Source organism: Macrosteles quadrilineatus, unplaced genomic scaffold (genome assembly GCF_028750875.1).
Source record: "Macrosteles quadrilineatus isolate MER2022 unplaced genomic scaffold, UCM_ALF_1.0 Scaffold_3__2_contigs__length_128488019, whole genome shotgun sequence".
Taxonomy (NCBI): domain Eukaryota; kingdom Metazoa; phylum Arthropoda; class Insecta; order Hemiptera; family Cicadellidae; genus Macrosteles; species Macrosteles quadrilineatus.
This window is the reverse complement of record NW_026542596.1, coordinates 110,612,397-110,638,115: the sequence shown is the minus strand read 5'-3', so window position 1 is coordinate 110,638,115 and position 25,719 is coordinate 110,612,397. Positions and strand designations below refer to the sequence as shown.

The 25,719-nt window shown below is 35.8% G+C and overlaps 1 protein-coding gene across 1 annotated transcript in view; it reads right to left on the bottom strand.

Annotated features, from left to right (window-relative positions):
* Nucleotides 1–3,795: 3,795 nt before the first annotated feature.
* The window catches only part of LOC128989465 (ralBP1-associated Eps domain-containing protein 1-like), a 43,422-nt gene continuing 21,498 nt past the window's right edge, over nt 3,796–25,719 (bottom strand). The window contains exons 10-16 of the mRNA XM_054411358.1: nt 17,537–17,690; nt 16,863–16,920; nt 12,200–12,315; nt 10,099–10,157; nt 8,351–8,495; nt 8,062–8,119; nt 3,796–6,901 (exon numbers count right to left, since the gene is read on the bottom strand). Coding sequence (XP_054267333.1) covers nt 6,760–6,901; nt 8,062–8,119; nt 8,351–8,495; nt 10,099–10,157; nt 12,200–12,315; nt 16,863–16,920; nt 17,537–17,690 — 732 coding nt within the window. The 3' untranslated portion in view covers nt 3,796–6,759. The remainder of the gene's footprint in view (nt 6,902–8,061; nt 8,120–8,350; nt 8,496–10,098; nt 10,158–12,199; nt 12,316–16,862; nt 16,921–17,536; nt 17,691–25,719) is intronic.

Below are 25,719 nucleotides of genomic sequence, written 5' to 3'. Positions count from 1 at the left end.
AATTTTTAAGGTTAACGGATAATTCTGTATACAAATTTGGCATTTAGAACAGCATATTTTCAAGCTGTGTAAACTTCTAGACATATTTTTGTTGATTTTCCCTCAGCCAATCATTGATTGTTCATAGGATGGCTAACTTGTTTATCAATATTTTAACGACTGACTACAGCCGCTACAACTTCCCAACTGTTATAGATTGGAACCGAAACTTCGACTACAACATATCGACTACCCTTTATTGACTCGATTTTCAACTCGATCGATAGTATCGGGTATTTTTCTCACAGTGGGAGGAGTGCAGGAGTAATAGGAAGAGGAGGGGAAGTGTTGATGGGAGGGGAGGGGAAATCGTTGGCCGGAGATTAACAACCTGTTCTGTTATGAAAATAAACAACTAAACTACCAAACCAGCCACTTCCCATGGCTATGAATAACATTGTTTAATCAGGAGTTTGTTTGCTGATAAATCTACTGAGATTAACCAGACGAAATAATTGGTTTTGGTTCATGTTCGATTATAGTTTGCTGTCTACACGGTTACATAGGAATCAGAGAGATTACTTCGAAGTTGGCGAATTTATTGTTTTTATTCTGTTAACGATTATTATATTTTACCGTTATGTTATTTATATTGAAGTAAACAGCTTACAAATAAAGAATACGCAAGCAATGTACAATATTAATTTAAAATTAATTTTGATTAATGATTAAGTTTCAAAAACGCGATATTTAATGACAATTAATTATTCAGATAAAGGATTCTGTTGCATAAATTAAACGGGGCTAGTGACTCTCAGCGAAACAGCTGATTGATTGTTTTGATGTGAGGCCTAGCAATTAAACAGCTGAATTAACAGCAATCTATCTAAATATATAATACCCCCGCCGCAGCAAACCTGCAGACTAAGCGAATTTCCATTTGACTGATTGGATTTACACTGAAATGTCTACTTAAAAATATAACATTTATTCTTGATTTAAATAGAATTAGTTTAACAAGTACTTAGGTTTGCTGCATCAAGGAGGGTAAAACTGTTTTTTTTTTTTTTGTAAAATGTGAATAGTTAGTAAAAAATAAAAACATTTTCCAAATTTGATCAAAATATGTTCACAAACAAGCAAACTACGACAGTTTACTTATTCTCCATAAGAATAACATGGGAATTTTAAATTTACAATTTTTTGGAATTTTCTCCGTAACCATTAGGCGCATAATAACGCTTCAAAATACTAAATTATTTGTTTTTTTAAGCTCTACAAAATGGTTTGGAAAGAAATTGCTAAATTTTATGTTTTTTGGGTCAAAAATGGGAAAAACCTATTTTTACCCCATAAAACCCCCCGTAAACCCCCGTTCCCATGGTCCGATCATGCTGGATCGCGAACTCGTTCGAATAAACGTACGTTTACACGTTTTTACCAAATTTCATCAAAATCGGATCATTTTTGCTCGAGTTATCGTGCTGACGGACACATATATATATATATATATATATATATATAAATATATATATATATGAATTTGAACGGATGGTGTTTTTGGCCTCTAGGGACCTCAAAACGAAAAAAAAATCGGTCCCGCGTCCAGGTCTTACCATGAGTACTACGGTAATAGCTTATTCCCTATATGGGAAATTCGCTAAAAGGCAAAACCCTCACTGACTGACTGACTCACTCATTACTAATTCTCCCACTTCCCATTTACCTAGGAGGCTGAAATTCGGTACACACACGATTATTTGGGCATTAAATAGGAAAACTAAGTAGTTTTTATTCTGTTCGGGCTCCGCCCCAGTGGCTCTGGAGTTTCCCATGTTAACCTTATGATTTTTCATATTTAAAAGGAATTAATGAATCTTAACAGCTGTTTCAATTAAACAAGTTGGTTCTGTTCTATGATGTTACAGCTAGTACTATTATAAAAATAATATAGTAAAGAAGAATTATTGTTTCCTCTAATACCTGAAACAAACCAGTAGTATCTTATCTTCTCATGGTGAGGGTAGTTTTTGGAAAATGTTCAAATGTAGGTTAAGCGACACCTCATTTTCAAGGCATTTGTTCACTGAGCATTTTGATAAAAAATATTTTAAATTTATCTTAATGGTCATGTACAAGGTGTTCAAAAATCTTTAAAATTCAGTGTCTTACAGTTGATTTTATTGGAATCGCCTATATCAATCTAAGGAATCACAATTTTTATCTCAGATTAATGAAAAGGTACCCTTTTCAAAATACCCTTAAATGTACCACTACGACAAATTTTACCAACTTCAAAAATACAGGAAATTTTGGAAAATGTAAGAGCTTACAAGTGAATAAAAGAAGAGATAATAGATTACATTGTTGATCCTTATCTATTCACCCCTGTTAATTTCTACTTGTTAGTCTTATATCTTGACGTCAACTGTACAATCTGTTTCTAGTTTAAATAAATCTTTGAATCTAAACTCAAATAGCAACAGGTTTTAAAAAAACATTAAAAAGGTTTAAAAAAACAAACATTTACTACATTTAACGTTGGGTTCTATCATTGACTATACTATTTCTATCTCCAACAGGATTTGAAACTATAGTCTATAGTTTCAAATTTTTCTTAGTTTTTTTAATGTTAACAGCCCTTTTTACCTAGAATAATTACACCCACATGGGCCTCACCCGTGCTTGAGTATTATTAAGCAAAGCAATGGGTTTATCTTGCACATTTGCCTTAATAATCAATAGATGATATGATGAGTCGGTGGAGTAGTTGGTTTGCTGGCTTTCAGAGGAAGTAATTTTTTCAGTACAGGTATCTTGTACCTCCACAAATTCGTTTACCATAGCTCAAAAGGTTTTCTTAATGGATTATTAAACCATCCAATCTACCAGTTTAGTGACCAGCTTTTTTTGTGTTCATAAATTAGTAGTGTGTTAAAGATAGTGTAGGAATATAGTTGAAATCACTGTAAAATCCGGAGAGTTATAATGGTTAAAAGGAATTGGCTAGCAATTTGATACTGTAGGTTTACCAACTTCAATAATGAATCACAAAATAAAAACACAGATATTAAACATGTTATGAGGCATTTATTTACAAATTTTCCAACACAACGTCAGTCAATAACAAGCGCCATCAAAAACTGTTCACAATTTAAAAAATAAAGATATAGCCTTAATATGTACAAGCTGCACGGTAAACTTAACAGTTTCAATTAAGGACACAAGCATAGACATTTAGCTGTAAATATTTATAAACAATTTCACTATTGGTTTTCTCGTTAAATTTTATACAAAAAAAAAAATAAAAAAAAATCATTATTGCAACCACAGTTTGTCCATAACAAGTTGAGTATACTTTATAAAGCGTTCTAAACAGCATATGCAGACTTAATATAATCTCTATCTTAATAAAAACTATCAACAACTAACTATTAACAAATACAGTGTATCAACATCAATGTTATACAGGATGTTTCGTGATAAATTTTAAAATTCATTTAAATAAGTAGTATTTCTAGGTGTATTTTAAATTAAATAAATAATTAGAGCACTAGTTATTACCCATCTACTATTTTATATTTTCATTGTATAAACATAAAAAAGTTTCTGGCAAGATAGCTTCAGAATTGTAAAGTGTATAAAATATGACTCTGGGATTAAAACAGAATATATTTATATACAAACTAACACCCTAGGCCTAGATATATATTTTAATGTTAATATTTTCATAACAAAAATATAACGTTATTGTTACAGCTATGTATAAATAAATATTTTTTTACTCATTACACATTACTTTATGCTGAAAGAAAATGTAAATACCACTAAATGTGCAATTATGAGGGGTGTATTTTAAGGGACCGATTGTGCAAATAGCTCCATAGTTCACAAGTACAGTAGAACTCCAATTATCCGGACTCCAATTAACCGAATCGCCGACTATCCGAATCGCATATTTCAACAACTTTAAAAACGTAAAGCTTCAGTAATAATAAGTTTTGCAAAATATGAAAGAATTGTTACTAAACAAATTTAGCCAGTGTGTAATTTTGGACTCTGATAAGAACATGTATAGAACACTTGTGCTATGAGCATTGTAAACTGTAAAAATGTTCTGATTTAATTTATTATTAATTAGAAGTTCATTTAGTACCGAAAATGAGGATTTTCTTGGAAATTGCCGGAATTCCTGTAAAACTCCGACCATCCGAATGGGGTCTGGTCCCAATTGATTCGGATAATCGGAGTTCTACTGTACACAGCAACGTGGCAGTTTGCTGCTTACTGGCGTCATTTGTGAACAGAATTGCCCCATTTTCAGCTCTGTAGCTGATGTGTATGCTTTGCTGTGTGCCTAGAAAATGTTAAGAATTATTGAACATTCCGGCTAGGTTTTACATTATTGTCTCTTTTCTTTTTGGTTTGTTTTCTGAATGCAAGAAACATATCCAATGCTGCTCATCCATCACCAAATGACTGATGTTTTTCACCTTGCAATGAGTTAGAGTAAAGTGCGGAAATGGGTTGGGGATTTTGATTTTTCTTGCAGTCAAAAACGTATCACTGATCTTATCTTTGCATATGGAGGAAGATTGAATAATTTCAATAAAAGTCTAGGCAAACAGCATAGCCATTATCAGCTACACAGTTGCAAGTGGCGTGATTCTGTTCACCAATGAGTTAGTAAGCAGCGTGTCGCCTCGTTGCGGCGTACACACAAAGTATAAAGCTATGCACGAACGGACCTTACTTAAAAAGTAATGAAATATACTTCGTCAGAAATTACGTGTTAAGATTATAATATTTCTCTTCAATAATAACTTTCAAGATATTACGCAAGCATAATACAATAATTAAAGGACTAGAATAAGAATATTAAGATAACTTGCAAATTGATAGGGCTACTTATTTTATAAAATTGACAATTACTGATTTTAAAATATAAAAAAAAATCTAAGCAAATTTGACTTGGCTTGTCTAGCATTTAAAATTAAAATTTTTTTAGTATCATACACAACAAAATATAGTAGGTCTATATGTTAATAAAATATGTTTGATAATATATGGAAAGGGAAGTATAAAGGACTTAAAGCTTCATAAGTAAGTTTAGTATTGATAAGGGAAAATTGCCATTGAGGCCATACTGTATTACCCATTTGAAAGTTTCTACAAGAAATGTTTTTATTTCAGAACTATAGACATGCAGTGTTATCAAAATTAATAGACTTGTTGAAGCAAAATTACAGATAAAATTTATAAAGAATTTCTTTTTGGGTTTTACTTATTTAATATATTTATAATCAATAAATTTTTACTACAAGCTTCGCTATGAAGAACACAATAGTATGAAGGTTTGGCCATCAAACCCATAAAGTACTATTTAGGGATGCAGATCACTAAAAAAATTCCTAGGTATGTAACAAACAATTTGAAAAATCTTTGCATATTTGGTTCTGGGTGGCTGGGTAGCTGAGTGGTTATAGGGCTCGCCTATTAATCAAAAGGTCACCGGTTCGATCCTGAGAAAAGTCAGTAGCTTTTTGATGGTTCGAAACTGGACCCAGCTGTTCCTGATCATTGGGCTTTAAATAAATGATCCTGACTAATGAAACCGCTGATATTAGTCAGTAACAAAGCTACACAGGTCATCACACACCATTCTACACTCATCCTTCACTCATATTTGGGTTAAAATACGCACCTAGGTGGCGTCCCCATCTCAACGATTGATTATTGATTATTGATTATTATTATTGATCCTAATCCAAATAAAGCACATTGATTTCAGACCGTGAAAACTACAGTAGAACTCTAATTACAATCAAAACTACAATCCTCCAGATAACCTTAAGAAAAAGAAAAAAAATTGACCAGAAAAATAACTAAGTTTATTCTTGTTGCATGCAGTTTGTGGTAATCATTCACATATTTAAATGTGGGCCAATAATTGTGTGCATCATGCGGCGAGTCTATTGGACAAGTAATCATCTTCCTAATGCCACCTTCTCATAAACAAACTACTAAGCAATTGTCATGTAAAAATGTACATTACAATTTGGTTTATAACTACTTTTCCATTTTAGACAATTTTTTCTTGAAAAATATGTTTATCTGGATTTTTGATAATCTGTATATGGGGTCCAATCCCGATTGATTCGGAATTGGTTTCCTACTGCACAGAAATAGCCAGTTTCCCCAAAAAATCACTAAAGATTAATAAATAATAGAGTTAGTTTTTCTGACATTTGCGAGAAAAAATTAATTGTGATCATTGTTTTAATTTAAGTAGTACAGTAACTATGAACCACCCTATAGTTTTGACATACAATGTATTTGTAATGATACTTTGTTTTATAATGGAAAACTAAATTTTAAGTAAATATAATTTAGATTTTAGGAAAAAGTAAAATAAAAAAAAAGATCTTTGCTGTTCTTTATCATACTATTATCACCAAGACACCTCTCTAAACTTATCAGTAAGCCTTAGGACACTTAAATGACTTAACATAGCAATATGTGAGCAAATATAAAATCCTTAAAATATTTATACACAAACTGTAAGTTTTTGGCTGCTAACAAATAAAACATAACAAATCATACAGTCTAGCTCTGTTGTTATATTTTTTTTTTTACAATAACATATTTATACAAAATAACACTAGTGCAAAACAGTATAACATCAACCATTAAATTAACGATAATACTATTTTGAAGGGTAAATTTACAGCAATTAACGTATTGTAACAACTGAGATTATTAATTAATTAGCTAGAAGGTCTAACTGGTTATATTCTTGGCATTTAGTTTGTCCAGTTGTAACTGAAGTGAGATTTTCTCCTCTTTTACGAGAGTCAGATCGGTATGCAGTGTGGCACACAGTTGCCGCAAAACCTCATTATGTTCCTTCCGAGCGTCCAGGCTGAAAACAATTGATAATGTGATAAACAGTATACTCCCTCTTCTCCGCACACCTTTTAACCGGACTACACTCAGCGTAAATGACATCTCTTTAACCGGAAAATTTTTATCAGCACTCGGTTTAATTTTAATTGAACTAGATCGGCAGGAAATGGGCGGTACTGAAAAACTGTTCTCGTGGTAAAGATTTGAGACCAGTGATCACGTGTCTAAATACAATGCTCTCCTAAATTTAAGTCAAATACTGTATACAAAGTCATTTAAACAGTCCGTTTTAACGAGTTTTGGGGACATCTGTTTAACCAGAAAAACTGTTATCTGGACTGGCCTCGGTCCCGAGGAGTCCGGATAAGAGGGAGTCTACTGTAGTGGTCTTTAAACTGACAACAATAATAGATGATTCTCAACTAAACGCTTTGTGGCTTTGGATTGGTTACGAATCCTAAATCTCTTGCAAGGGGGAATTGTCATCATCTACTGCATTTGAGGTAAAACAATGATAATCTTTTCTGCAATTGCAGAAATATAGTAAATTTTCGACCACAAACTTTGCACTTGTAGACATCTTTACATCTTTCACAATTAATTGTGCCAATATAACAATATTCCAGATCTAAAAATGGCTGAAGGTATTCATAGTGGTGTTTATCAGGAAAGTGCAGCTTAACAATTTCTCTGATACAAAAAAGAAGCATTTATAACCAGTACTCTACAAACAGTTGATGTTGACTAACAGAAAATTATGTTACTTTTCACACCAGTACAGCTGGCACTTGGCCTAGCGCGGGCAATATAGTAGGGGCCGTCGGGGGGTGGATGGAGGTAAGGAAAAGACCGGACTGCAAACATTTCTGCTGACTCATGCATGGGGTTGACTCCCCATGTTTCATGTACTTGAGCGCCTTCGCATGGGTTGCGACTGCGAGGACAATTGACGCAACCCGCATGACGGGACAAGATGTTTTTGAAGTAGGGAGTAGGGATCAGTGCCAGCTTACGTGTCACAAGCTGTATCTGGGTACTACGAGTACAATTACAGAAGCCTGAAGCGAATGTATTTAAAACATTATAACACAGCTTTGACACCTACACATGAAATGTGCCTACTGATAAATCACTAGACGATTATTAATTAATCAATTATTAGTCCAACATTATTACCTGCCATCAGAAGGTGTGGGAGGAATTTCTCTGAACGGCGGAGAACTTCTCTCTGGAACTAATAGATATTGTTTAAATAAACTTATACAAATTGATAATACTGATTGACAATATAGATTCGACCCTTCTTCTCAAGTTATTTAAATTTTTAATAGCTAAGAGAGTTTTTTGTTATGGAAGGGTTTTAACTGTTTTAAGATTTCAACTCTAGGTTACCACAAAAAATTATAATCTAAAGTTATATAAACACAATAGATGTAAAGGCAACACAACTGAAAGTAACACGTACTTGGTTTTCTGTACACCTGGAAGGCCCCGTGAGATCTGACTTGATCACTCGTCTCCGCGGGGAACTGAGCGAAGTCTGCGAAAGCTGTCGACTGATCTGCCTCTCCTTCTTGGTGATGATGAGTGATGTACTTTTTGGGTGACATCTGGAAAAAAAATCAATTTTGAGTACATCACAATTAAAAAACTGCGAAGGGTTGAGTCGGTAGTGCATCAAACTAAAAACAAAGCATCGATGTTGAGGGTTTGCGCCTTGGAGGCATCACCTAACAATTCATCAATCCAGTTGATTCAACAATACTAGCTCATCTGTTGTTTACAAGAGGCTGGCGACCTAAAATATGAATAACCTTCCTTTCAACTACTGCATCAGTACATTTCCATATACACCATGAGTTGGGGAAAACTGTGAAGGAGTGCCAGTGGGAAGGGAGAGGAGTGCAATAGTGGAGAGTAGTGACTAGTCAAGAGGGAGCTTTGGTGAGTGACAGGGGCAGATGAATAAAATTATTTATATTACCTGTCTGTCAATGATCCTATTGTCGTCTTAGGTGACCGGTTTTGAGATTAAAATCCCATCATCAAAATACTATATAGGCTAGACTCGCTCATTTAAGCAACGATTTAAAGAGCACCTTCATTCCAAAACAATAGTCCAGCAAAAATTCGCTTTGGCCAACCACCTCGCAGACAGTAACCATAATTATTCTAGCCTTGATAAATAACCTACACATTTTACATAGTTACCCTAAAAGGACGGTTTTTAGACTGCTTTAGAAGAATTTGAGATCTACAAATCCATAAAGAATGAGCCACAACATATTTTAAATGAACAGACCTCTTTTAAGTCCAACATTATCTATGACACAGCGATTAGAATAGCACAATACCACTGGCATTCCATAGATAACAGGAGAGGAGCAAGGACACCTCAGTCATGACCACACATCTACCTGTGTCGCGTCGTAGTGTCCTGTACTGGCCAATATCTTTGTACAATGTCAATCCGTGTTTTATGTGTGTGTTTTTGTGATTACCGACGACCTCAATTCGAGTGATATGACGTTTTAACCGCCCGATAATGGGATTTTAATCCTGGAAACCGGTCGCCCAAGATGACAATAGGGTCATTGACGGCAGGTAATATAAACCATTTTATTCAATAAGTGAAGAGAAATCTTAGAAAATGGGAGTTGGCCTAGAGGATATAGTATGACCTGGATTTTAATAAACTCAGGTTTATAACATGAAATGAAATGAGAACTTCAATTAGAGAATCTCACAATGTACCCCTTCTAATCAGGAGAGTGTAACATGAGAATAGCCTATCATTTATTTAAGCTAAATTTAAATTAGCCTACTTATTTTTTGTTAATAGCAATTTTAAGAATCAATTTAATCATTACCTACTTTGAATGAATGAATAAATTAAATGAATGAATGAAATATAATATGTTTATTTCCACATAATGTATACAGAAAGAAACATACTTTTTAATACAAAATATACTCACAATTACAAAATATAAACTAAGAATAAGAATAAAAAAAGAACATTTCCGTATTAATTAATTTGATGATTTTATGAAATACAGCAGACATAGGCAGGTGCTGCCTGTGCGTCTGCTGGGTTGCTATTTAATAATTATCAGTAGGTTACCAAATCATAATGGAATTAATAAAAAAAAGATTAATAAATGGAATGACAGTTGCTTATTATTTATTATTTATTATATCACATAAACTTACTGATCCAGGTGATGTCCTGGGAGGAACTGGAGGTATGTTTGTGAGTATGCCACTTTTACCTGAAAATAAAAAAAAAATTATTATTAAAAAAAAGATCAAATAAACTAATAGCTAAGCAAGATTTCTAATAGAGTTAAATTACCCCCCAGAGCAAACCTCGAACGATGTGAATTTGCATTTACCTGAATGGAATTTTACTAAAATACTTTCTAAATATGTATAATAATATTAGTGAGATTTTTTTTTTTAAGAGGTTGGCGGCCTCTTTTAACCTTGCATTTACCCGTCCATATAGACTAACCGCCCGTGCATGGATTGTTGACAGTAAAGCAAGGAGTGAGCCGGTACAGTACAAAGGTGAACTGTACTGATAAAATGTTATCGGCAGTGACCAGGATCCAAACCCACGATATCGCTGCCTTGGGCCCGAAGTGCGACGCTACCGACTGAGCCACCGAATCACTAAGGAAGGAAGGGTTAGATAATTATGGAAGTTGTTTAAAAACCTACATAGGATGTCATAATGCGAAACATTTCACCTTTTTTGACACTCTTTTTGCATAGTCCTGCACTTATTCTTTTACCTAGGGAAGCAACTAGGTGTATTTGCAACCTCATATAAATTAACCCTTAGCAAATCAAAAGAACATTTTTAGATTAACTTAATTGGTAAAGTGGCCAATAATTATACTTTTTGTTTTTGCACAGAAGCTACGCAGCTACGATTCATGAGGGAGTCAGTATCCATTTACGAAAAACGCCTGCAGAAAGTCAACGCAATACAGGAGCGCATTGTTGTTGCGTTTCTTTTGCGAAGGCGTTCTTATTATTAATTAATTCTTTGCTTGTAAATATTGCTTTAATTGTTTTAAATTTTTTTGTTTTGACATAGAAAATGATGAGAAGTTTTATTAAGTGTAAGCAGTGTGAGACATCTTTTACTACTGTAGTAGCCAAAACAAGTCACTCCAAAATCTTTCTAAAAATAACACAGGTCTGTAAAATTGTTACTTTATACTTAACTAATAAGATTGATGTTATAGACTGATAAATTTGGTATTTTTGTAGGTCTGCTTTGTATTCCTTGTAGTTTGTAGGTCTGATTCTATCCTCTCATTTTATCAGTGTGAACCAATTGAAAGTTTCAGTATATATCTTTCAAATTTTTTTATTTGTTTAAAACAAAACATATCTGTATTTGTAAAATAAATATTATAAAATAGGTAACATGCTAAACAATAAGATTCTGCGTGTAAAAATTATGAAATAAGCAAGTAAAGCTTACACTGACATTTCCAGCGATACAGGTTCTTCTAATATATATGATTGAAAATAAATATTTTTTCACCCAAAATTCATATATGTCATATGTATTTATAGGCCTAATACTACATCAACAAAAATTCGCATTACACGAATGTAGTACATTTAAATTAGCCTATTGTTACTTCACTTCATTGGCAAGTATGAATTGTAAAATGCCGTATTGCTTCGAATCGAGTTCTATCGATTCAAATAGAAAATCTTTTGAATCAAATATTTTTTCTGCTTTGCACACCCTTAGTTCTCACAATTGCTTGGATAGGCTTCAGTGTTACCATAGATAAAACATACTCCCTTAGTAGATTTCTCATCCTTATGGAACAGCTGTAGACAATTATATTGTTAGTTCATGTACGGTTTATGTAGAGGTCGTGTTTTGTTTACAATTTGTTTCCCGTTATTACAGCCATTTAAAACCTCGTTTAACCAAATAATACGATCTAATCATAAACAATAACTTGTCCCCTAGTTATATAACCAAACAGTAAAGCACAAATAAAGAAATTAACCCTAAAATAATGGAAACAAAGTTTCATCGACACTAGCGCCTTTGTGTCACGTACATGAACTAGACACGAAAAACGTGCTTCAAAATTTACAATGGGATGAAAAGTCTACTTGTGTTGGTTAGTCTATGGTGTTACTACCCGACATAATACCAAGGGTTGTAGGATAAGTGAGCTCCTTTTGTAGATTTAATGACTATGAACAGCTGTTTCATCAGCGGGGACCATTTAAACAAGCACAACTATAAATTACACGATTACTGTTCAGTTACCAAGCCTGTTGAGGTCGAGAGAGGAACTTCTAGTGTGTGTGCGGTGAGGCCGTGGCGGGGGTGGAGGTGGAGGCTCCTTCTTGAGTACAGTTGTGGGCAAACTGACAGGGCCTGAGCTGCAGACAAACCAGAGGAATCAGTGTATTGCTGTTCCGCGGATGAGTTCTCCGATAAAAATTCCCCCAATCCTAAATGACTTATCTATTTTGGTATTTTATTTTTAAAGATTAATTGGTGAAATAACGCAGGGGTCAGTGATACGGTAAACAATTTTTGTATTGCATAATACTGTTACAAGTCAGGAGCCCCGCGCAACAATAGCCAGGCGCCGTCACAAAAGGGTTGTTTGTTTACACGGGTTTCTCAGAACGCACCACTGATAGACAAAAGACCTATGTCAACGGACTACCTCAATAGGGGCCCTAGAACCTTCTACTTCTACGCCGGTTTGTAAACAACGGATGCTCGAACTCTCCACTCTAGAATGTTCCACGAAAAACTTATATAAGGGACCGTCCTCCAGCACACGGCAGTTGAGTTGAGTTGAGCCTTCCGAGAATCGTCGCAGCAAGCGCGTGTCGGTGTTAGTGACCAGTGCTAGTGCTTGTGGCAGTGACAGTGCAGTGACGGTGTAGAGACAGTGTAGTGACACTAGTGACAGTGTAGTGACAGTGTTGTAACAGAAGTGATAAATCCTGTAGAGGCTAGCTGTAAGTAGAAACATTGTAAATTAGAATAGGCTTTAGCTAGGTTTAGATAGGGTTAGTTAGGTGTTAGGTAATTCTAATATCTGTAAATATAGAATAATTAGTGTAAATAAATAGTTACTATAAAATCGCCAAGTTTTTATTGTAGAGAACCCGTTAAGCCCGCAACAATTGGTGTCAGAAAGCGGCATTATTTTGGCGATTTTATTTGTAAAATATTGAGTTTTATTTTAGTTGTATTAGAATTAGTAAAGAATCAGGGTCTTTGTTACATATTAGTAATTTGTGTCTTACATTTGTTTACAAAGGACAAAATCATTTATTGTAAAATTATTTTAATTGTTTTGCATAAAAATGGCTTTCAAAGGTGTAAAACTTGATGAATTAAAAGTAGCTGATCTTAGGAGAGAATTAGAAGAACGAGATCTAGATACTAGTGGAACTAAATCAGCCCTTCAGGCACGCCTTAAACAAGCTTTAATTGATGCAGGTGAAGATCTGGATAACGTTTTATTTGAACCATCTGATGTCAATAAAATGCTTAAAAACTTGGAGTCAAAAATTTCAGAAAGTAGTAAAACATTAGAGTCAAATATGTCAGAAACTAGTAAGAACCTAGAAGCTAATATTGAATCTAAAATGTCAGAAAATAACAAAAACTTAGAGTCTAAAATGTCAGAAAATAACAAAAGCTTAGAAGCTAGCATTGAGGCAAAAATGTCAAATTTAGAATCAAAAATGCTGAACAAATTAGATGAATATTCGAGCAAAGTTGATAGTTTAGAAAGTAGAATGAATGAAATGGATGAGAAATTTAATTGTTTAGAAAAAAAACTAGAAGATAGGTTAGTTGATAAGCTCAGGCAGGAGATGGCTGCATCGGGAAGCTTCACACCTGCGTCATCGGCTAGCACGGACGAACTTCGGCAGGATAACGCCCCAGAAACGATCTCCAAGCCAGCGCCCACCATTGCTGCCGTTGCCCCACAGAACATCGTTCCTCACTTCGATGGCAAAACCCCATGGGATGACTACATGCTTCTCTTCGAGACAGCGGCTATGGTACATGGGTGGACTGAGGAGACAAAGGCTTCAGCACTGTGCCTTGCACTACGGGGCGATGCGTTAGCAGTTCTGCATGCTATGCCAATGGCGGAGAGGAAGAATTTCCCAGAACTAGTGAGGAGATTGGACATGCGCTTTGGGCATCGACACATGGACCAGCTTTACCGATCTCAACTGCGGAACCGGATCCAGAAACCCAGCGAGTCACTTCAGGAGTTTGAAGCCGACATTGCTCGTCTGGTGAGAAACGCCTATCCATCGGTCACGGATGATGTCTACGAGAGTTTGGCAGTGGATAAATTCCTAGACGGTCTACGTGAACCTGAGACTCAACAGGCAGTGAAGCTCGCCAGACCTAAGACCCTGAGTGACGCACTGACACAGGCACTGGAGTTCGAGGCTGTACGGCAGTCGGTGAGAGGTCAGGCCCGAGTCCGTGTAGCAGACGCAGAACCTACATCTCCGCTCGACATCGAGGAGCTGGTGAAAAGAGTGCTGGAGGCACTAAAAAATCGTCGCCGGCAGATACGCTGTTGGAGCTGCGGACAGATGGGACATCCCCGGAGTAAATGTCCTTCGACCACACCAGAACTGAAGCAGGAAAACTAAGGAGGGTTGATGGAAAGGGGCAACCGTCAGCCCGTGATTCGAAAGCCCCGAAGGAAAGTGTTAAAGTTGCTTCACTGGGAAGTCAGTCAAGCAGTTTCTACATCGACGGAAAAGTAAACGGGCGTCTCCAAAGCTGTCTTCTGGACACCGGAGCGACTATGACCATCCTGAATCCAAACACTGTGTCGACTGAAGATATTTCGCCAACATCATGGTCTCTACGTACAGCTACAGGTCAGCTGGCTCAGGTCTATGGACAGACGGTTGCTACCTTCCACATCGGCGGCTGCGTGTTTCAACACTGCGCACTTGTTGCCGACATAGACGAGGACGTGATTTTGGGAACCGATATAATGGTGAAGTTCGGATTGAAGTTGGACATGTCAAGGGGATTAGTGACTCTCGGAGATGAAGATGTCATACTTCGGCGTGGAAAGGATATCTCTGCACGCGTCCTTCTATTGGAAGACACGACGCTACCAGCACGCAGCCAAGTCATCGTTCGAACTACTGTCGAAGGAGAGTGGACTAGTGGACAAAGTGTTCTTCTGGAGCCAGGAAGTGACAGTGAATCCCAGCTTGGACGTGGTGTTTTTGTCGCCAGATCCTTATTTAACTTAGGACACGACAATCCGGTGCGACTGATGAACTTGAATGGTTTTCCTGTGACAATAAAAAGAGGAGTAACGATCGGAACTTGCGTGGCTGTTAATTCGGTGGTACGTCAGCTAAAATCATGTCTGCCATCCCCAAACGGATTGCCGAAGGAGCTGGAAGATTTCGTGGAGAGCATATGTCAGGAGCTGACGCATCAACAAAGTGCTAAAATAAAGGACTTTATTACCAGATGGCAAGATGTCTTTGAGTATGGAAGTGGCCCTAGAGGAAGAACGAATATAGTACAACACAAGATAGACACCGGAGATGCAAAACCCATACGTCAGGCCCCAAGACGACTCCCACTGGCGAAGCCGAGAGAATGATAAAGGAGATGGAAGCGGATGGTGTCATCGAGCCTTCTAACAGCCCTTGGGTATCACCTGTGGTACTAGTGAAAAAGAAAGACGGCTCAACGAGATTTTGCGTAGACTACCGCCTTCTCAACAATGTCACCAAGAAAGACAGCTACCCTCTACCCAGGATTGATGACACACTCGACACTCTGGGAGGATGTCAAATATTCTCAACTTTGGATCTGAGAAGTGGCTACTGGCAGGTCGGGCTCGCTCCTGAGGACAAGGAGAAGACGGCGTTCTCTATTGGGACAGGACTTTGGCAATTCACCGTCCTGCCTTTTGGACTTTGCAATGCCCCTGCTACTTTTGAAAGGCTTATGGAGAACGTCCTCAGGGGATTGTCATGGGAGACATGCCTGGTATACTTGGATGACATTATCGTCCTAGGCAAATCCTTCGAAGACCACCTGAAGAACCTGGAGAATTATAGAGACAGTGTAGTGACACTAGTGACAGTGTAGTGACAGTGTTGTAACAGAAGTGATAAATCCTGTAGAGGCTAGCTGTAAGTAGAAACATTGTAAATTAGAATAGGCTTTAGCTAGGTTTAGATAGGGTTAGTTAGGTGTTAGGTAATTCTAATATCTGTAAATATAGAATAATTAGTGTAAATAAATAGTTACTATAAAATCGCCAAGTTTTTATTGTAGAGAACCCGTTAAGCCCGCAACAATACTTTTAGTAGTAGTACTCCAATACAAAAATACCCTCCTATTCTCAAAAGACCTGGATTAAACATATGGGGATACTTATGTTTTGATATTTTCCAACACTAAACATCAATTATAATAACTGGCTGAAGGATATTCTTATCTTCCCAAAACGGTTTTAAAAGGTAATATTCTTTGAATTCCAGAATCCAAGAGTCAAGCTGAATTTAAATAAATTAAATCAACTTTATTCGTATCCTACACATTGAAAGGATTTGACAACTGCACAATTTATTTATTTTTTTGAGTAAATAATTATAAAAAACATAAATGATATATTTGTTTAACAGAAGTAAAAGTTACAGGTCTAAAATTGCATATAGTAGTATTTTCCACAGGAGACAAAAGGAATTCTGCCTAAGAAATCAAACAACTAATTCTTGTTTCGACCCGTCGAAAACGTACTGATAACAACTGAATTAAATCTCAACCACAAACACATGCTAATGAATGAAAATTACTGTTCACAAAATATCAGGTGACAAATAGATTATTACAGCTTTTAGTTAATATGTGCTGACTAACAATGTAACTACAAAAATTAATATAAACTCACTTTGTAACATCGTCCAAGACTGGCTGAGGTGGTGGAGGTATTGCACCAGGCCCTGGTGCTAGAATATAAATTAATTGTTTAATTCAAATTATTTCACAGTTGTAAAAGCATATGCTGAATTTGAGAACAAAACCTTTCACCAATATATGTTTATCTCTAATACGTTTGATTTTTGAATAGGCTAAGTGGTAAAGATAGCCTCAAAATTATAAATCAACTTTTCATTTTGAGAACACTTTGTCCAGTAAATATTACTAGGGAACTTAAATTGCTCATGAGATGGTGTTGATCTAGTTGAGTTTATATAACAATAAAATCCAATGTTTTTGGTAACGATGGTTTCAGGCCATGGTTTTTAAGGAATCCATAAATTAACCTAAATTCTATTAGTTCTGCTCTAATTATACTGTGTTCTAACAAAAATGAAGAAGGGATAGACAAGTCTCGAGAAGAAGGGATAGACAAGTCTTGAAGTTTCGGGAAATTTTAAATCTCGTCCTGCCTGCAGAAAGTCAAGGCAATAACCGCAATACTGGAGCGCATTGTTGTTGCGTTTCCTTTGCGAAGGCGTTCTTATTTAATTAATTCTTTACATGTAAGTATTACCATTGACTATATATACCTACAACAAAAAATTATGTTGAAACCTTAGGCTTAGTACAGCGGACATTTACCAGCAGGTTTCTTGGGCTGCGGCCGCTGTATTGGTCGTATCGGACTCGCCTCGCCTCCACTCAGCTGTTCCGTTAGTTTCTTGGGTTCCTCAGACTCCAGCAGGTCTGGCGCAGGAGTCACTCTCAGAGGCACTGGGTGGAGTATCTTGGGATCCTGCAGGAAATATTCCCAAATCATGACAAATACCCATAGGAGTGTACAATTAAGAGGCGGCGGGAGCCAGCTCGCCCGAGCTCAGCGCTGCCCGCTAGTTTAACATGGAGCGGCGACACATTTTACTTATTTCAGGAAATATATAGACATTTACAAAAAAAATGGAACACTAGTAATGTTTGTCACTACATATGCTACTATATAAAGTATAATAAACCATTATAAAGTTGTTTTTTAATTTTATATACATGAAATACGTAATTTGATTTCCCATAAGGATTTCGGTAAATTAGTTCAACTGTAACTAACATATATTTTAATATTTGTAATTGAAATTGGTACCATCACAAACTAGAATATTTCAGTTTTTGTTTGAGTGTACCACATCTAAAAAATAAAATCTCTGAGTAATTAATTTGATCGTTTTAAAAAACCTTTGTCATCAAGGGTCCCGCAGCACACGGACAAGCGACTGAGGTAGTTCAGCGGTCCTACGCTAGGGTGCACTAGCGTCGCACAGTCTTGAGAAACAAAACACGCCAAGCATGAGTAGCATGACAGATATTCCAATCACTTTCGCTGAAGTGGATGCAAGCCTAATACATTGTTAATAATCTAAACGCAAACTGAAATTGTACAAGTTTAGCTCAATTTGTCTCTAGGTCTATAGGGAAAAACTAATTGAACTATGATTTAAAATAATTATACTTTTTACCTCGATATCTTAGTCAATACTATGTGTGAATAGTTTAATTTTATTATTGCTTTTTATCTCATGCAAAAAAAACCTATTTTTATATTTTTTTACCTAAATTATCACTAGATGTAATGAAATTGTAAAACTACATCTAACCTGCAACGTTGTGATATAAATCTATGTTTTTCTCGCGTTATTGTAATAACCAATTGAATAGAACGTATTACAGTTAATTTTAATAAGTATGTTTCGTTATCTTTTAAAAAAAGGTCTCAATTTTAACTATAACACGTATCCTTATATAAAACCTTATAAAGTTGTTTCATGTTTATATTTAAAATATGTTTCCTTATACAAATGAAGTATTCTATGCATCGATGTATAGTCAAGAAATATATACGACGACTCCATTTTATCCAAAACACTAGCCATAAATCATGTTTTAGAAAATTCTCGTTCCTAGGGGCGAGGAGTTCCAGGAAAGGTGTGAGAGAATATCTGTATTTGTTTATAGATTTCCTCCTCACCCTATCTCGGCGATTGTCTGTGTGGTTGTTAGCAGGTAGCATTGTTTAGTCTACACGCGCTGGAGCTGGACACAGTACCTACGATATTCGTGTTTATATTGGCCTAGTGGATGTTCGTGTTACAGTGCGCGATATGTTATTTTCCTTGTGATTCGAGGCTAATGTAAGTTGTGTCAGTTTGGAACAATGGGAAATTGCAAGAGGTTTCCTTCTAGGAGGAAGAAAAGAAGAGTGCCTGCTTGTTTGAAAAAGTTGAATCAGCAAAGGACGTAAGTACAGAACAAGTCAATTTAACAATTCAAAATTCTATATCATGTGCTCTTATACAGCCAGCCAATTACATAAGGCACTAATACACAATAACATAAATACATGCACGACAACTACCCTACAGCAAACAGCATACGACTTTGATACATACACATAAGAAATATTAATAATTGTAATAGTTTGAAACTGGTTTTAGATAACTATATTACTTATAGATAAATAAATAAATAATATACACTAACAAAGGACCATAAACAGGCAATAATATGCAACATGCAGCCAGCTAACATGAATAATTGGCACTTTTCATTTAACAATTGTTTATATTACTATTTAATTTAAATCTAAACATGCTTAAAGAAACGTTAAAGATATCAAGTTCTCGGCAAGACCAATTATATAACCTACACATGTTGTTTAGTGGTGAATAGAATTCTTGAATTTACTTTCAATACTAAGTTTGGTCCCGTGGGCGTTGGCTAAACATGCCTTATGCCCCGGAGAGTTGTATATCGTTGCTTATGCCGTATCCCAATGTTGGCTTTCAATTGATTTAAGCGAATTCCCCTGTAGAAGTATTATGGTTTATGGGGGTGTGACTTGTAGTTTTCTCAAAAGTTCGTGGGTACTTTGGGCTTTATATACAGATATATAGATTTATATATATATATGTCCGTCAACGCGATAACTGGAGTAATTTTTGTCCGATTTTGATGAAATTTGGTTTAAAGATGTAAGGCGAGATAAACTTGAATGAGTTCGCGAACCAGCATGATCGGACTATGGGAACGGGGTTTGATGGGGTAAAAATTGGTTGTTCTCCTTTTTGATATCAAAACCCAACCCTTCCCAATTTATCGCTAGACCTTGTTAAAGAGCTTAAAAAAAATAACAAGTGTTTTTGTACAGTTATTGGTAACGGAGAAAATTCAAAAAATTTTAAATTTAAAATTCCCATGTTATTCTTACGGAGAATACTGTACAATGTTGTAGTTTGCTTGTTTATTGACATATTTTGACCAAACTTGGGAAATTTATTTTTTTTTATACCAAGCTATTATTTTTTACCAAAAAACACACACTTTATTGGTTTCCTTGTACTGTAACTGAACTTTATTGAAAATAGTTTATAACAATGCCAGACGTTTAATGTTTTAATCGAACACATATCTGTATGATCTCATCGTCTAAACTGCTATTAACGAATAAGTGCATATTATATATATATGTAAATTATATAATTTATAACTTGTGTTTTTTAATGTTTTGAAATGTGTTTTCCAGTTTGATGAGTGCCATGAAAGCTAAACCATCGTTGGAGCAAGAGATTGAAGATTCAACTGATCAACAAACAACATCGCAGAAAAAAGAATACCGGCTGAGTGGCAGGCGCTTAGTGAACATATGCGACTTTATCAAACAAATAAAAGTGCTGAACGTCCACAACCCCAGCATCGGCTGCAATTTTTCTAACATGGAAGTGATATCTGAGGTTAGACATGGACTAAGAAATGGATTTGTCTTTGAATGTGCCATGTGCAAATTTAAAACCACTCTTTGGTCTGAGGAGATCAACGAAAAACTTATGGATGTGAACAGTGCTAGTGTTTGCGGTACAGTTACAACCGGCGGTGGACATGCTCAACTCGAGGAGTTCCTAAGCACTCTTGATATTCCCCCTATGAGTTTTAAAACTTTCAAGAAGACAGAAGAAAAACTGTCAGTGGGATGGGCAGCAACAGCGGCGGTTGAGATGGAAGAGGCTGCGGCTGAGGAGGCGCGGTTGGCCCGGGAACTCAATGAGGTCGACAAGGACGGTGTCCCGCTCATCACGGTGGTTGCAGACGGCGCCTGGTGCAAGCGTTCCTACCGAACCAACTACTCGTCATTATCTGGAGTCGTAAGTATCATAAGCAACTGCATTACATGGTGCATGGTACATATGTGTTATACGAGAATATGGTCATGTTACAGCATAAGTGAATACTAAAAATCGTAGTTTACACAACAATCGCGTAAAGACTATTTACGCGTGTTGCGTACACTACTTTACCTACGACCGTATCTTATATTACTATCAATCTGTGTCATATTACTAATTGACTCCTAAGAAAGGGTATATTTTCGTTGATAAAAATGTTATTATTACGCCTAATCATAACTGAAACAGTTTTTAGCCCCACACTCGGAGTTTGATGCAGATTACAACGATATAAGTTTTATATGAACAAAAATTTTGTAAATTCAGGGAAGAGAGAAGCGTGTAAATGAGCCCGTGCGCTGGTCCCTGCTCACCCTGGAGTGCGTGCGGTTACGTCACAGCCACGCGGCAGTGGAACCACTCGTTGATTTGAGCCAGCCCCTGTATTCTATAGCCCCAGATGCAAGAACTCATTTTACCAACAACTAATTGCACCCATCATTAACGATTAAATCGGTCGTTCCATCTAGTAAGTTGACGTTCGAAGCATTACAATTTGACTTATTTTCTCTAAATATTTTAAACTCGTTGGTCCGTTACTATAGTCCGTCCGTTTGCGAACTGCCCAGCGGATTAGGAACCTTCTCGGAACTTTTTATTGTGTTATGTATATATCTTTTCAACTATCAGAACTCCACTGAAAAGGCTAGTTTTAAAAACGGTCGTAGGTAAAAATGATTAGTTTTATGTTTTATAATTTATTTTTTATTTATTATTTTTTTTTTTTATTTAATTTTTAATATAGATTTTCCCATAAAACCCCATAAAATACTAAATAGTGGTTTAAATTACCTTGTTACTGTCAAAACGATCCTTTGTAGTTAGTAAGACTACAGCTGTTTCATGCTTCGAATGGACACATCATCGGGTCAGAAGAATGTCAAGTAGTCTTCATATTCCTCGCAGTGGAGTTCGTCAAAAGTTTAATAATAAATAGACAACAAAACACATAACACACGGAAATACGAAACATTTACTTTTACATTTACTAACTACAAAGGATCGTTTTGACAATAACAAGGTAATTTAAACCACTATTTAGTTAATTCAGACGATCCAGAGGCCATTCCACCCGGAAATCTAAATGTATTAAAACATCCCAAACTATTTTGATAAACATTTTATATTTTACATTGTTTTAAACTTTTAACTAAACTGTGCAACCAAATTATTTTTTGAATTACGGTACAAAAGTGATTTTAACTTATGTGATTTACCCTACCTATCCATAGAAGTCTGAAGCCCATGGGTAACAGCCAGTAAAATGTCATAGTTCCAAGAAAGGGGTTTTCAAAGTAATGGGATAAACTATGTATCAGATTGCTGATACAGTTTATTTTTATTGATAGAGAAAGTTTTGTATCAAAAGTAGCACAGTAGTTTTATTTTATTTTTCATTGTCAAGGAATTATTTACAGGAGTTTATTTCTCGTCACACTGCAGCAAAAACTGCCATTTTTGTACCGTACTTGCGTTGCGGGTAAATAATTATTTGTGTAACTGTGCAGCAAAGGCCTTTTGCACTTGTGTTACACGTTACATTTTTCCTACAGTCACTATAAAGCATATAAATAATTAGTCTTTCAAACACTATACAACACGTTTTTAGGTTCAGCTGGCAACACAAATAGGTGCCCTAGAGAAAGTAGTACCCGGTCCATATCACTCCGCTATTTTTCCTCGGCAAGAAATGTGCTCCGAAACTATAAACACGAAATGACAGCACCAAAGTATAAACCGTACGACGAATTATAAATATGCAGCAATTAGCAGCTTTCTTTACTATAAACAGTACAAGGAAGCCAACTTTGTCGGGTGACTGTAGGAAAAATTAGTTATTTTACTCCTTAGTAAAAATCAGCTGTTGTAAGCTCTTTTGTAAACTTCGTTTATAAGTAATCGCATGTATCGAAATTAATTATGTATTCGTTTTTCTTTCAGGCCGCTATTGTCGGGTACAGAACCCGTAAGGTGCTGTTCATTGGCGTAAAAAACAAATATTGTACGACTTGTGCACGAGGTGAGGGAAAAGATGAGCCGGTGAAACAGCACACATGCTACAAGAATTGGGGAATGAAACAGAGCTCTACAAGTATGGAATCTGCGTTGGTCTGCGAAGGATTCCAGAATAGCGAACAAATGTACAACGTAAGGTATGCTAAACTTATTGCTGATGGTGACAGTAGTGTCTACAAAAAGATCAATGAGTGTCGGCCATACAAGTCATTGTCTGTGCAGAAAATTGAATGTAAAAATCATCTACTCAGAAATATGTGCACAAAACTAAAAACACTCACATCCTCAAAAACTACCGAACCTTCTGTCTGGCAAAGAAAGAAAATTGGAGACAATTTGTTGCGATGCAGGATGGCTGTACAAAAGGCTTCTGAACACAGAAAAAATGAAAATCTGCCTATTGCTAGTAAAATAGAACAACTGAGGAAAGATATATTAAACGTACCAAGCCATGTCTTTGGAGAGCATAAAAACTGTTCAGAGCGTGGATATTTCTGCAACCTTGACCCATCTTCAGCTCCACCAAATGAAAACTTGGTTCCCAATCTAATATCAGTAGGGTTGTACACGCAGGTGTTAGACATTTTTAGATACTTGAGCCGTCACAGTGCCAGCCTGATAGCAGACGTCAACAGTAATTACGTGGAACACTACAATTCCATTGTAGCGAAATTCATTGGGGGCAAACGGGTGAATTTCGCTAGCACAGGATCATTTACAAGCAGATGTTCTGCTGCGGTTGTACAGTATAATTCGGGACTTGCGCATTACAAGCTGCACAAACAGATTTATGACTCCAGTCCAGGCACCTTTGCGAAGAGCACGGCACTGAAAAGGAAAAAGAAGGTAGAAAATCAACGAAATCAGAAGAGATGTAGAAAAGCATTGTTTACACACAAAAATTCATCGTGTGAAAAGGACTATGGGCCTAGATGTGAACAACCCGACATCGACGAGAACCAAATGGAAATTGAAAAAGAAGAGTTTTTGAAAAGTTTATTTAAAACTGAAGAGGAAGTACGGCGGATTGAAAGAGAGACGACTGAACAGAGTGGCTGTAGCGAGTGGCTGGAGATTAGAAGAAACATCCTCACAGCATCAAACTTCGGGAGGATTTGTAAAATGAGACCCACTACAGGCTGCGAGTCCATCGTGAAGCAGCTGCTTTACTCTTCATTCGATTGTGAAGCCATGAGGTATGGGAGAAGCAATGAAGAGACAGCACGCCAAGACCTTCAACAACACATAGGCGAGGAAATAAAGAAATGTGGGCTATTTATCGATATCGACCATCCCTATCTTGGTGCAAGTCCCGATGGATTGGTAAATGACGATGCAACGGTGGAAATAAAGTGCCCAGCGTCTGCCAAAGACTTGACTCCTGATGAAGCAATTAGGAAGAAAAAGTGTACTTTCTGGTCATCAAACAAAAAAGGAGAGATTGGAGAAATTAATAAAAAACACGCCTTTTATTACCAAATTCAAGGCCAGCTACATGTTACGAAAAGGGAATTTTGCATTTTTTGTCTATGGACTCAAAAAGGAATAAAAAGCGTTGTTGTAAATAGAAATAAAGAATTTTGGGAACAGGAAATGTTTCCTAAGCTAACACAATTCTACATGAACTGCGTCCTCCCAGAACTAATAGACCCTCGAAACAGTAGGACTATGCCGATTAGAAATCCTGGATACATTTTGGAGGCTCAAGAAAAAGCCAAGAAGAGAACAGACAAAAGAACAAAAGAAATAAGTTTGTAAATAGTTGTACAAAGCACGTCAAGAAAGCATTGTATCCTAATATAATTTCAAATATTTTTTTGTAATTTTGTTTTAAAGCGATTTTTAAACTTTTAGGCTTATTGGTTTACTTATATGTTCAAAATAATATATTGTACATAAGTGTTTATTCATGTTGTAAAATTATATAATACTTGTGCTTTGTGAATATTCAGTTACAGATATATTATTTATTTAATAGATTTGCCTTACCGTTTTATTTTTACATACTGTATATTCAATTAATTGTACATATTTATTTTTAAAATTATGTTGTAAATAACTATAGAATATGAGACAGGTTTTTACTCTACTGACCCATATTTATTTATATTTATTTACTGAACAAATTTATTTTTGTTTCTTACTACTATTATTACTTAGGTCAATAAAAAACGTATTATGCGTTCAAACAAAAACAAACTTGAAATGCACTTTAATTGTTAGTATTAGATAAGTATCAATAAGTTGATTATTTAAAAAGGTTTGAATTTTAAGTTATTAAGCATAGATAGTCATAGGGATAATTATTTATTTAGTAAATTCTGCTCTCTTTACAAACTTAATGCAATTTCAAAAGGTTTAATTTTTTTTATTTTTTATACAATTATAACCTGGAATGATTACTACTTTCAATTTTAGTTTGTTTGCCACGGATTAGGCCTATAATTAAGTATTTATAAACTCTCTCTAAAATCAACTTATTATTTAAGTGTTTCGAGCTAACTCCATACTAATAACCTAAATTAAACCATGCATGAA